This window comes from Ambystoma mexicanum, chromosome 5q, assembly GCF_040938575.1.
Source record: "Ambystoma mexicanum isolate Mex_15411 chromosome 5q, UKY_AmexF1_1, whole genome shotgun sequence".
Classification (NCBI taxonomy): domain Eukaryota; kingdom Metazoa; phylum Chordata; class Amphibia; order Caudata; family Ambystomatidae; genus Ambystoma; species Ambystoma mexicanum.
Window position 1 is genome coordinate 1,086,373,071 of NC_090933.1, and position 13,696 is coordinate 1,086,386,766.

At 51.1% G+C, this 13,696-nt stretch overlaps 1 protein-coding gene across 1 annotated transcript in view; it reads left to right on the top strand.

Annotated features, from left to right (window-relative positions):
• Positions 1–13,081, top strand: part of NDUFB9 (NADH:ubiquinone oxidoreductase subunit B9) — a 127,027-nt gene extending 113,946 nt beyond the window's left edge. Inside the window, exon 4 of the mRNA XM_069621595.1 lies at positions 12,703–13,081. Within this exon, the coding sequence (XP_069477696.1) occupies positions 12,703–12,834 (132 nt within the window). The 3' untranslated portion in view covers positions 12,835–13,081. The remainder of the gene's footprint in view (positions 1–12,702) is intronic.
• Positions 13,082–13,696: the final 615 nt, after the last annotated feature.

The following is a 13,696-nucleotide window of genomic DNA, read 5'->3' on the forward strand; positions in this document are numbered from 1 at the left end:
GCTGAACTTTGGATACTTTTGTAAAGAAACAAACGCGTGTTCGTTCCCATGAGCGTAAAAGTAAAGTTCCTGGTTGATTTCTCTCAGATTGGTTTGACTGGGCCTGTCATTCAGGAATTATGCCTGGTTTTGCTGAGGCACAATGAACTATCCTGGGCATGGCAGGGCCTTTTTAATCACAGTAGTTTAAGATACAACAGATGGAATTAGCGTCAAAACAGCATTTGTAATGGGTGGAAAGGTTTCATTTTGAAGGGGAATTTGGGGTTTTCAGCAGAGCATTGCTGCCCTTTTACTTTATTCCATCTATATGTTTCAGAACACACTGGTACGCCCCTTCAGTGTGTCCCCTTGTTCCATCCTGCCTGAAGTGTACTTGGCAGGACGGTGCAGCCATCGTTTTGTTTGTTTTGCGAAAATGCAATTTGGAGGCCCTGGTGCGCACAGGAGCCAGCGCAGCCATATTGCCTTTTCTTGCACAAATGCAACTTGGTGATGTGGTGAAATACTGTTGAGCGGGTCAATATATCCCACAGTGAATACATTATAGTGGCAGCTGATTGCCTAGTCCATCACTGGTTTCTCTGATATTGTCGCTCGTGTTGCTGGGATGAGGCGATTTCTACCTAGCTGGTATTCCCAGAGGATCCTCTGGTGTCCTTCAGCTGGTGATGGGGTTGATCCAACTACCAGATAGACCACAGGTCTTGCTTGAAAGCATGCTCTTTGTGCCTGCCTTCACCCGTTGACTGTTCTAAACGGTTTGGTTACAAAAGAGGAAAAATAAACCTGTTTATTGAATAAGCAGGGTATAGGAAGTCCTAGCCCGGCTTGCGCAGATTGATATCCCTTGCATTTGGACATCCCTTATTTGACTAAAATCCTTGTAATTAAAGTATCTAGCCTTTAAATTTCCTTTGAATCTGGTTTAAATGCATAGAGTTGGTGGGGTTTAGCTGATTTTTGGTGTCTATCCAATAGTTTTATTTTACATTATGCATTTAAGCAACTTGGGGCATCTTCCACGCTAGATGTTTCTATACTATTATGACAGAATGCCATCTGACGCTGATGTGAAATTCCTATCTTTTTAAATGTTAATATAAAATTGAGATTCTGTTAATTAGACCCCTTTGTCCCCATTTTTAAAATGCTCCATGCCAGAAATATGGTGCACACAGTTACCAGTCTGCCGACATAACGGCACCAGATCTGCTGTGTTACAGGGCAGGTTCAAGTGACCTGTGCATCCATGACAGCTGCGGGGAAACAATCCATTGTAGGCAGAAGTAGCAATTTAACTTTCGCACCTCTGATCTAAATTATAATTATGGTCTGTTTTAATTAGTCAGGCAGAATCTCTATAAGCGCTGCTTGGTTGTGGCATGGTGACTGATAAGAGCACACAATTCTGAAAGCCACAGCAATCTGAAATAACGCCAGTGTAGGCTATGTGAGCAGGTCTCTAATGTAACAGGGCTGATATGTATTTGCATCTGTGCTGAATGTCTACACAGCTGCCTTTTGGAGCAATAGCCAGGACGCTGTCTCCTTTGAATCTTCCAGTTGGAAAGGGACACACCTTCCCCCAGGAGGTTTCCTGGGCTAAGTGCTTCAAAAGCAGTACTGACGCAACAAAGCCAGCAGTCCTGTGAAGGGCAGGAGAAGAGTTGGAGAGTGAGATGGGCATGGAGAGGGGCTCAACCATCTTGCTTTTGATAGGGCTCTGTTCCCTTTTCCAGTCCCATCCTTCTCCTGCAGGCAGGGTGCTCTGGGTGTACTTGTACAACAACAGGGGTGGAACACTTCACAGCAAGCTTGCTTTGGACCAATCGCCTAGGGATTCATCTTTGAATAATCAAAAGAAAGGGGATACAATTTTGAACCTACACTGGGAGTGGAGTGCATTTTAAAGTCCTCTGCCATGCAGGTGAAGACAGAAGGCATCCAAATCAGAGGAGAGAGCTCAGTCCCCTGACCATCTCCAGGGAACAGTAGGGGGTGACTGCTGCTGGACAAATACCTCCCTGCTGGCTGCAATGGAACCATGCTCCTGTTCACTGGAAGTGTAGGCTCCCCCGTAGGTGATGTTCAAACTCCCTGAAATGGGAATGCAGAATAGACATTCTCCTTCCTTGGAGACCCTGAACTGGGCCTCTCAAACACTGAAGTCTAATCAGCCGTGAGTCCTTATTCAAAGCATTGAACAGCATGTGAGATATACCGACCTTTGTGCCATTGCTGTTTGGACCGTACTGCGTATTAGATGCAGTCAACCAACTCGCCAACGTGATGCTGAATCACCGCCTAAGGAAGCTCCTAGAAACCTGGGTCGACGCTGTCAAGCACCCACACACAAGAAATAGGTACTGTAAAGAGGCCTTGTCCCCTTAGTGGCTTTTAAGACCCACTCCCCACCCTGACCCTTTTTCTTTTAGGACATTCTTGAAAACGGACATTGTGCCATTGAAGGGCCTGAACACCCATGCACCCCGAGGACCATTCTACAACCATCTGCATGTTCTATGTTTTCTGTAGAGGGGTGGGTTTTGCTAGAGTTTTTTAAGTTGGTTAATTGCATTTTGTTGTTTGATTTTTACTTCATTTTATATTCTTTTATATTCTTTTATTTGGAAACCATTTTACAAAAGTTGTTGGTGTTGATTTTGTCATCAGCTCATACCCCTCCTGGGACATAGCCTTCCCTCAGCCTGTGCTACCAAACAAGGCGAAGAAGGTATACCTTTCGGGGTGTCCCCTTTTCACCTTTGATTGGGGTCACTATTGGGTTAGCAGTAGTATGGGGCTGAGTAGACGGTTTAGCCACTAATCATCCATGTACACCTGCAAAGCAGTAGCTCTTTTTGTCACAACTGCAAACTGTATAACTGTCTTCTGTAATGGTTACGCAGCTTCCCAAATCCAACCTAACGCCCCACCATCTCAAGTATGCTATAGAAGTGCAAGTTGAGGGCATATTGGTGTCCTGGCTAGGTTTCTTACACGGATCGCGGCTGCAAGGCGATCTGAGCTCCTGATATGAATATTCCAGGGATTTAACCTGAGAATGACTTTGCGGGCAACAAATTTCACTCATGAATTGCATGATGTTTGGGTGCATGTCCAGTTTGGAAAAAGGCCTCAAGGCCGAAACACGTGTTAACCGAAGGGCATGATCACTGATTAAATCTGTATGGCGCATTGTGAGTATTGTCAATTGCATTTTTCTGCCATTATTGCTAGGGTCAACAAAAACGTCCAATAAGCACTCAAGGAGAAATTGAAATTGACCTTGGCAGGCCAGTTGACCATCAATGGCCTTATATTTGCATGCACGCTGTAAGGGTGCAGAAAGAGGAGAGACACAGGTGGCCTAGTGGTTGCTATAGACTTTTATTCACCAAGAAAATAAAGAGAAAAGCTAGCTTTAGTGGAGGCAGGGAAACCTCTCAGATAGGTAAATTGCTAATGGGTATGTCAGAAAGTCCTTGTAAATTAGAGCCCACCATCCTGTGTGAAAATCTCTAATTCTGTTCCTTACACGCATCACTAAACTAGAAGGTTGCGTTATTGTTCTTGAATAACTCCCTTCCCCTGGTTCCAATACTTCCCAGACAAAGGACTGTCAGTCCTGTAAAAATATGTATCAGAAAAGTTCCTCTGTTTCTCCAGCATGGGGTCTGGCATGGATTCACATGCTCATGAATATTCCCTGTCGTCAGGCTGGGAATCCTCGGTAAAGAAAAAACCAGTATCAGTTTCGTTTCTGATCTGTCTTTCGTAGTAGTAACCAATCACTGATCTCTGCGTCATACTGACCACAGCCAATGACTGCCCTCTACCTAAGCCCCGCCTCTGACAGCCATCTTCAGATTTTTACCGCACGTTCAAGTGTTGGGATCCTCGTGCTATTGCTCTCGAGCGTTAGTGCTATTTTATTTTTCACGTTTCTTTCTCAAAACTTCGAATTTTCGGTCAAAAGAGCCTCAAGCTCCACAGTTTCTTCATCCGATCAACGGGGACCCGTGTCGGATTCGTCTACCCCTCAAGGGTGAAGATTTCACCGAGCCACGCTTTTGGAGGACTCCAGAAGTTTCTCAGGCCCATCTCGGACATGGCCCAGGAGAAGGAAAGCTCGACGCCCGGGAAGCTGTTCATGGTCTGCCCTGGATGCCAGCTTCAGAATGTCTTTAAGGAGGACGAACACTCCTTTTGTCTGTACTGCCTACATGAGGACAAGACGCACGTGGAGAAGGATTGTGCGTTTTGCGGGAATATGTCAGAGCGGACCATGAAGGACCGCCATCAACGTCTCGCCAACTGGCTGGAAAGGAAGAGCCCGTCGGGCGAGAAGAAGAAGAACCCCGAGCGGTCTTCTAAGACCTTTGAGGACGCCCCGGCGACGGGGGGTCCAACACAAGGCCAAGCACCGCGAGTCTGCTGGCACCGGGAGCGCCGAACGGTCGGGCTCTACGGGCGCCAGGCAGGGCGCATCCTCCCCGGCACCATCAACCACGAGCCAACGCTCTGGTTGGGTAAGAGGAAGGCCGAGCACCCGGCGAAGCTCCTGGAGAGGCCCCGGTCGAGCTCGAAGGACCCATCGGAGGGAGAGCGAGGCAGTGACCCTCCCCCCAAGGAAAAGGCGGTGAGCGCACCTAAGGTGGTGAAAGCCTTAATCCATCTGGCCAAGGCCTCTATCGAGACAGTCGTGGTGGCCCTGGCTCAGCCTGTGAGGCTACACCAGTGGTGGCGACCTCGGGGCTCAGAGTCTCCCTGCCACCGCGTAGGGAGTCCTCTTTTATGCCCATCGACAGGACCCCCGTGAAACCTCCGGAGAAGAAAAAGGGGGGGGCAGGAGGTCGTCGTGGATTCGGCCTCAACCTCTGAGGAAGAGCTGATCGAAGTCTTAAGCCACGGCGTGGAAGAAGACCAGCCTGTCGGGAGGGACCCCGACGTGGGAGACGACGATAACGTCGAGGGTGCCGACGGGGCCCCTGACCGCCCGTCGGAATCCCCTCAACCAGTGCCGCAAGACAACTCAGCGGCCATTTTGTTGGCTATACAGTCCTTATGCTCGGAGAGAAGGACGAGACTGCCGTTACCACCAGCGGAGGAACCTCTCCCGACGGGGGACCCGGAGCCAGGCCCTTCTGGGAGCCCTCCCCCTAAGAGAAGGATTCATCCTCCACCTCCTTTTCAGCCATCGCGCCCTGTTCAGCCCTCCTCCCCGTCCACGACTCGTGGGGATGATACGGGAACTGACACGGCCGCGACGGGTACGGACGAGGTTTACGACGAGGATCTGCCGTCGTCATCTCCCACCCGGGCTTCCCCGCCCGACAAGATTGGATTGTTTCACTCCATGATCGCCAGGGCATCCGAGCTTTTCCAGCTCTGCCCGGAAGAGAAGAAGGAAGGTTTCCTTTATCAACGGCGCGAGGCCAAGTGGAAGACGGTCCTCTCCGTACCTCTACTGGACGATATTTGGGATGAGGGCCTCGCCCTCCTCAAGATCCCATCCACGATGCCGGCTAGAAGGGATCGGTACGAGAATAAGTACCGGGTCCCGGAAGCAGCCCCCTTGTGCCTTCGGGCACAGCCGACCCGGGACTCGGTCGTCTCTGCGGCGGCCAGGAAGAAAGCGGGGAGGGGGGAGCGGCCTCTACGTCGACCTCCCCGCCGGACGGCGAGGAAAAGAAATTGGATACGATGGGACGCCGGGTCATCTCGTCTGCAACAACGATTAAGGACGACAAGAGGGCGGATGCCCTAGAGATCTTGCAGGAATGAGAGGTGGCGTCGGACCACGCCATTACGATTGCGACGGACATCTCTGACACTGGATTTCGCCAGCTGGGCAACGGCGTGTGCCTTAGGTGGCGTGGATGGCTCAAGGCTACTGACTTCCGTCAGGACGTGCAGACCAGAGTCTTGGACATGCCGTTCGACGGAAACAACCTGTTTGGGAAAACAGTGGACGATTCCCTTCAAGCCATCAAGGCAGACATGGAGACGGCCCGGGCTCTTGGGGTTCTCCAGCAACGGCGGCCGCACTTTCGGAGCGGCGGAGGCAAACCGGGTGCCTCCAAAGGTTCTGGCGGCGGATTTTCACCTACCGTCAAGCGGCCCGTTCGTCGTCGCAGGAAGCTTACAGGGGATGAGGCAAGTCAGGCGGACCCCGCCGTCGTCGCCAAGGAGGTCAAGGCGGCAAAGCCTCGTCGATGCAGGACTGAACCGGCCGTGGGGTCGGGCCCCCACCGAAGCACCCCGGTGGGAGGCCGGCTGGCGAGCTTCATCAGCGTGTGGGAGTCCATCTCCACCGACCGTTGGGTGCTGGACGCCCTAGCCCAGGGTCACGTGCTCGAGTTTCTAAAGAGGTGCCCGCGCGTCCCCCCCTGTGGCCAGGAAAGAACATCACATCCCTCAACTTCTCTTGGAGGTAAAGGCGATGCTCAGGAAGGGCGCCATCAAGCTCGTCCCAAAGAGGCTTCGGGGCTCCAGAGTTTACTCAAGATACTTCCTCGTGAAGAAGAAGACTGGAGGATGGCGTCCCATTCTGGACCTACGACGACTGAACAAATTCATCAAGGCACAGAAGTTCCGGATGGTCACCCTCCAACACGTCCTGGGTCAGCTGGAGGAGGGCGATTTCCTGTCGTCGTTGGATTTGGAGGATGCCTACTTCCATATTCCCATCCTAAAGGGACACCGAAAGTTTCTCAGGTTCGTGGTCCAAGGGCGTCACTATCAGTTCAGAGCCCTTACCTTCGGACTGAGGTCAGCACCCAGGGTGTTCACCAAGTGCCTCGCACCGGTGGCGGCGCAGCTGCGCCGAGAGGGGATCCAAGTCTACCCCTACCTGGACGACTGGCTCATCCGAGCGAAGACGAAGGAGCTCGCCGTGGAGAACACTGCAAGGACCGTCCAACTTCTCACGGACCTGGGATTCTCCATAAACTACGCCAAGTCCCACCTGGTGCCCGCGCAAGACGCACTGTTTCTGGGAGCGAAGCTCGACAGTGTCGCTTCTGGCCTATCCGCCGGAGGAAAGGACGAGGGCCATTTTGGGCAAGGTGCAGCGGATGCTGGTTGCGGACGCGGCCAGCGTGAGGTCCATCAAGTCCCTCCTCGGAATGATGTCTTCTTGCATTTACCTCATCCCCCTGTGCAGGCTCCGGATGCGCCCGTTGCAGGAGTTCCTGGACGCGCGCTGGATCCAGACGACGGGCAGCTTCGAGGAGAGGATCACACTCAACGAGAGTTTCCGACGAGCGATCCGGTGGTGGGGCACCCGCGCGCATCTGATGGCGGGCACGGACTTCCAGACCCCCGGCCACCAGGAGACAGTGACCAGGGATGCCTCCCTGGAAGGGTGGGGAGCGCACACCGAAAATCTGCACGCGAGAGGCCTTTGGCTCCCGACGGAGAAGTCCCTCCATAATCAGCTCCGTGCAGTGTTTTGGGTCCTCGGGTCCTTCCTTCTGTCCCTCAAGGGCAAGGTGGTGAGGATCTTCACCGACAACACCACCACCATGTTCTACATCAGGAAACGGGGCGGAACCAGGTCCCCAGCCCTGTCCAGGGAGGTGCAGGATCTGTGGCATTGGGCCGTCGCCCAAGGGATATTTCTGGTGCCGTTTCATCTGGCAGGGATAAAAAAAACACCATCGCCGACTCACTCAGCAGGGAGCTGCGCTTGTGCCACGAGTGGGAACTACGACAGGATCTAGTGGACCGCCTCTTCCGACGGTGGGGCACCCCCCAGATCGATCTGTTCGCGATGACGAACTCCAAGTGCCGGAGGTTCGCCAGCAGGTTTCCCCAGCCGAGGAGCATGGGCGATGCTTTCTCGTTCCCCTGGGAGGGCCTGTTCCTATATGCGTTCCCTCCACTGCCGCTGCTGATCCGGCTCATCAACCAGCTCAAGAGGTCACGGTGCAGGATGATCCTCGTCGCACCTGCGTGGCCGAGGCAGATATGGTTCCCGGACCTTCTGGACTTGTCAGCGTCCCTGTCAATCAAGCTGCCAGTGGACGCGGATCTTCTCTCCAGGGAAGGAGGCACCATCCTCCATCACGACCCGAAGTCGCTGAACTTGCAGGCCTGGCTCCTGCAGCGCTAGAATTTGGAAGATACGACATACCGGCCGACTGCAGAGAGGTTCTTGCAAAGGCCAGGGCGTCCTCAACTCTTAAATGCTACGGACACAAATGGAAGAGGTTCTCTGTCTGGTGCCACGCACAGAAGATTAACCCTCTACGGATTACGGCTCCCCAAGTACTGCTGTACCTACTGACGCTGGCCAAGGCTGGACTGGCGTACGCGTCCATCAAGATTCATCTTGCTGCGATCTCCCGATACACCAGAACCAGGGGGCGGACGTCTTTGTGGTCTCATCGTTTGGTGAAAGAGTTCATGAAGGGACTGTTCAGATCGTTCCCGCCGGTGAAGGCTCTGGCCCCGGCGTGGGAGCTCAACGTGGTGCTGACCAAGCCCATGGGACCGCCGTTCGAGCCTTTGCACACGGCTCCGTTGAAGTTCTTGTCGTGGAAAACAGTGTTTCCTGTGGCCATCACCTCCGCATGACGGGTGGGACAGATCGAGGCCCTTTCCTGCAAGCCCCCGTACTTGACTTTTCACGACACAAGGGTAGTGCTCAGGACGCACCCCTCCTTCATGCCCAAGGTGCCGTCGGACTTCCACCTCAACGAACCCTTGGTGTTGCCTGTTTTCTTCCCATCGCCTTCATCGCCGGCTGAAAGGACTTTGCACTCGCTGGATGTGGCTAGAGCGCTGAAGTTCTACGTGGACCGCACAAAGTGTTTTCGGAAGACGTCACAACTCTTTGTGAACTTTGGACCTGTCAATCAGGGGAAGGCTCTCTTGAAGGCTTCCATTTCCAGATGGCTCTCCGGCTGTATCATGTACTGTCATCGGTTGGCAAACCGACCGCTGCCTGGCCGTCCGAGAGCCCATTCCACCAGAGCGATCGCAGCTACCACGACGTTCCTATCTGGTGTGCCCTTGCTGGACATCTGCAGGGCTGCTACGTGGAGGTCGACACACACCTTCACGACATTCTACTGCGTCGATCAGGATTCCAGGGAGGAGTCCAGGGTCGGCCAAGCAGTGCTGCGCAACCTGTTCGCTTGAGGTGAGCCTGGTGAGGAGGTAAGATGCTTAATGTTGAGTTTGATGTGATGCTTAATATTGAGCCTTTGCCACCTCCCGTGGTTGTGCATGTGTGTACTGCTATGTATTCTTTATTCATGAGCATGTGAATCCATGCCAGACCCCATGCTGGAGAAGGAACAAGTTACTTACCTGTAAGTGTTGTTCTCCAGCATGGGTCTGGCATGGATTCACATGCGAACCCTCCCGCCTACCCCTCTGCGGCTCTTCACTTGGTCATACTGCCACTTCACGTGCTACCAAATCTGAAGATGGCTGCCAGAGGCGGGGCTTAGGTAGAGGGCAGTCATTGGCTGTGGTCAGTATGACGCAGAGATCAGTGATTGGTTACTACTACGAAAGACAGATCAGAAACGAAACTGATACTGGTTTTTTCTTTACCGAGGATTCCCAGCCTGACGACGGGGAATATTCATGAGCATGTGAATCCATGCCAGACCCATGCTGGAGAACAACCGTTACAGGTAAGTAACTTGTTCCTTCCTCATCCCAGGGAGAATGGCTCCTTTCCCCTGGAACACAATATTTTGTGGTTTGATCCTTTTTTCAGATTCAACTACCAGGAGAATGACACTCTTCTCCTGGTCTCTGGCTTTCACTGTTTCTCACACAAAACCAGTGGGAATGGCTCACTTCCACTGGCCTCTCTTGGTTGGTTTGTCCTTTTTCCTGTAGATGTAGCACTGCCAGGATAATAACTGGGGTTCAGTCTCACACTCAGTGTTACCCAGGCGGGATGACGCCCTTCCCCTGGTGTTCCTTGATTCACATGTCTTTCTGTCCCATCAGTTCATAGACTAAGTATGATCCTTGACCCAGGTTTCCCCCTGTATAGCCCACTTGGCCTTTTGGCTTGCCAAGTACTGCCACGCCAGGTTTCCCCTGTATAGCCCACTTGGCCTCCTGTCTTGCCAAGTACTGCCACAAGAAATGGGGTTGTTCTCGCTTGCCTTCTGTTTTCATGGGTCTCAGACCTGTATTTCTCTATTCAGCTCATTGGACAGACCTGCTTCACGATCCTGCCAAGTACTGTCATGAAGATGATGATTTTCAAAGTCCTTTTGACTCTTTAAAGTTGGGAGGTTATGTACAGTCCCCTCTTCAGGAGTTCCTCCCCTTTTCCAAACACAATATTTTTCTCTTTCTCTGGGGGATCTTCACTACCTTCATTCTTAAACTGGGCTTCCCTGACACTTCCCCTTCAAGTGCCAACACTCCCTTCGGTCCCCACCAGCCGGCCTGTTTCTTTCCCTACCTTTAGGGAACGTCTCAGCGGGCTCTGGTCTGTCCTGGTACTTGTTCTCGGGCTTAGTTCCGTCTCCACATACTTCTCTCTTCACTCGGTAGCTCTGCAACTGCTTGCTTCCACCAGCATACTCGCCTGCTCTGGCTACGCAATCCCTCTGCTTTCTCTGGTCAGGCTACTCTTCCACCAGCCACTGATGGTCCCCATGTACCTGTGTAGGTCCTTCAACGCTGGACCTGATGGAGATGACTGCTTTTTTTCCAACAGCGCCCCGGTCTGCAGCCTTCACTTCTTCTCGCGCTGGACTGCTGCTCGGTCCTTGGCTCCTCCAGGGATGGCTTGACAAACTCCCTAATCCGTCTTCTGTTTTTATGTTGATGTTAGTTGTGGCCCTTCGTGGAGAACTAGAATGCTCACACCTACTTTTGGTAGTGCTCTTCATAATTCCACAACTCCTCCTCGTTCCAGTCTTTGTGATGTAAGTCTTACTTGGGTAGTCTGGGCTCAATGAATCTTATGTCAATAGCCCTACACAGGTACATGGGGACTCGGGGGGGGGGGGGGGGGGGGGGGGGGGGGGGGTGGGGGGGGGGGGTGTATAGTACTGGGGTGTACCATCGGTGATGGTTGAGGTACCATCAGTGTAGGTTGAGGGGGTCCTATTGCGTTCTCCCTAGATGTCTGTCCCTATCCCCAGAGGGAATGTCTCTTCCCCATGAGAATCCTCCTGCTCTTGCTGTCCGCGGATCTATGTGATCACTGCGCGGCCGAAAATGTCGACTTCCATTCCCGATAGGTGCAGTGATCACATAGATCACTTGGTTCCATGCATCCCCCTATTCTCTTCCCTCCCATCCCCCTTACCTACTTAACTTTTCGGTGGCACACTTCTGTGTTTGCGGCCGACTCTCCTCTATCCCTGCAGCATCAGTTCCCTTCCAATAACGTGGGTTGTAACTAGTGCCGCAGGGTCCTTTTTTATTAATTTTTCTGGGGGACACCTCCACAACCCTGAAACCATTCCACTGAACAAGGTGAGCGGGTGACACCACAGCAACTGTTGCTCCCCTTATTTGGTGTAATGGGAGTCAGGCATTTTTGTACCGCGCAAAGGCGCAGTATTGATTAAGTCATTTTCTTTTGTCCACATTTTGGTGCGATTTCCCTGGGCACCACCCCAAGGGGGACTATTGGATAGCGGCCTGGCCTCATCGCTTGGGGGGGGGGGGGGGGGGTGATGACATCTAGGGATTCTTCACATCACCAAAAGGGTTGCTTTTGATTACACGTTTATGCTAAATGTATACACAAGATCTACCATACCCACATTCTTTTAATAGGTTTTTTTTCCTGGACGTGCCCTGCACCTGTAACCCATGTGGCCATACTGTGGCTGAATTCTGTTCCTTTTGCGCGATTGTTCTCGCTCTTAAGAAATTCTATAGGCCAGTGTTTGAAACCGGTGACTTTGTTGGGGAGACTGTCAAGATGAACCCAATGTTTGACCTTCTGGGATAGAAGACAATCCATAAAAGCTGTTAAATATTTGTTGGGCTGTTCTAGGTACTAGCTGACCATTTGGTGACCATAATGTGGATTAAATGGCCTTCTGCCCTCGGTTGATCAATGGCTCCTGGATGTTCCCTACTGTGACGATGGCAAAACAGCATAAGGTTTGTTGGTGCTGCTGACTTCCAGTGCCAAGCAGATGTGATTATATTGTAAATATGGTCTACTTGGGCATCCAATGTGGGTCTGTTTTGGTGAGTGGTGTATTGGAGGGGGAATGATCTTTCAAGTCGGTGGAAAATATCTTTATATTAAAAAATGGTGCAGGGATGTGTGGTTGCAGATTCAAACGGCCAATTGCACATCTGTTTATGTATACTGCTTTGAGTGCCACTGTAATCCACTGTCTTTGTATTTTTCGATAATATGTTGGAAAAGTTGAAAACAAAATCGCTTCTGGGGTAAAAAGGCTAGGCACTGCATCTCTACTGTAAGAAGACTGTTAGTTTATTGTTTTTTTAGACTCCAGAAGGTAACACAACATATGGGTAGGCTTGGAAAAGGTTTCTCTTAATTTCAATGCGCACATGATCTAACTAATCAACTAACCAAAATTATAGAAGGAAGGAAGTAGGTGAAGCAATTTAAGCAAATGGATGCACCCTCAGTTTCTGAGCATTAATACATTGTGTATGTCTGTTTAACAGAATAATACGAACTTGTGTTTCTTTAACTCTTGTTTTATTACACTGTAGGTTGCACAGCTGCAAATTGAGTCAAAAACCCATGAAATCAAGAATGAATCTTTACCTCCAGCACGCAAGGAAGGGGACCTGCCTCCTCTTTGGTGGGGATTCGTAACCAGACCGCGTGAACGTCCAACGTAATATGCACACAGTTGTTTATGCTACATGCTGGGAAGCCCGCTGGGCAAAGTCTCTATTAATAGCCCCTTTTACATGTGGTTTTGCTCTATTCAATCCCGTTACAGTGATATCCATTTAAATAAATGTACACAATATGTGCCGTGTCATTATTTATTCAAATAACTTTAAAAAATATCTTGGAATTGGACCGGTTTTTTGCAAACTTCTTGTTAATTCGGTCGGCAGTAATTAAAGTTTTAAAACCAGATCTTGAGAAACTTTGTGGTCTGCTTCCTTAGCCTCTCAACATACAAATTGACCGTTCCATAGTTGGTGTGCCCCAGAATGGCACTGCAGCCTGTGTCCTCTCAGCCACACTTCATAAAAGTACCTTTTTTTTTTTCCCCTTTCCTCATATAGATTTCATACCACAGTAGTTGGTCGCACTTGAAGAGCAGTGTTCACCTTCCACTAACCTTAGCTGGCCTCTATTGGCTGGCTGGAAGGCAGCCAGCAATCCTTTGCAACTCAAGCCACTGCACAGTTCATCACATCTTCACCAAACAGGACTTGCCTTAAGTTATCTCTAAATTCCAAACGTGCATTCCCCCTCCCCAGAAGTCCTTCAGACTTCTTTTGATAGAAAGTTGGAAAAGAAGGTGGCAACCTTATGTGCGGGCTACAGATCTTCCATTCCCGCAAGGATGAAAAGAACGCGGCCACCTTCTCTGGGGGCTGCGGGTCCAAGTCCCATTCACAAAGAAACATTTTAAACATGCTACAGCTGACATGCAAGGTGGTTGCATCCCAAAAGAAGATATATTCTGACAATTGTGAGAAACATAACTTAACCTTCTGTTGTGGAAGAGCATCAGACATGGTT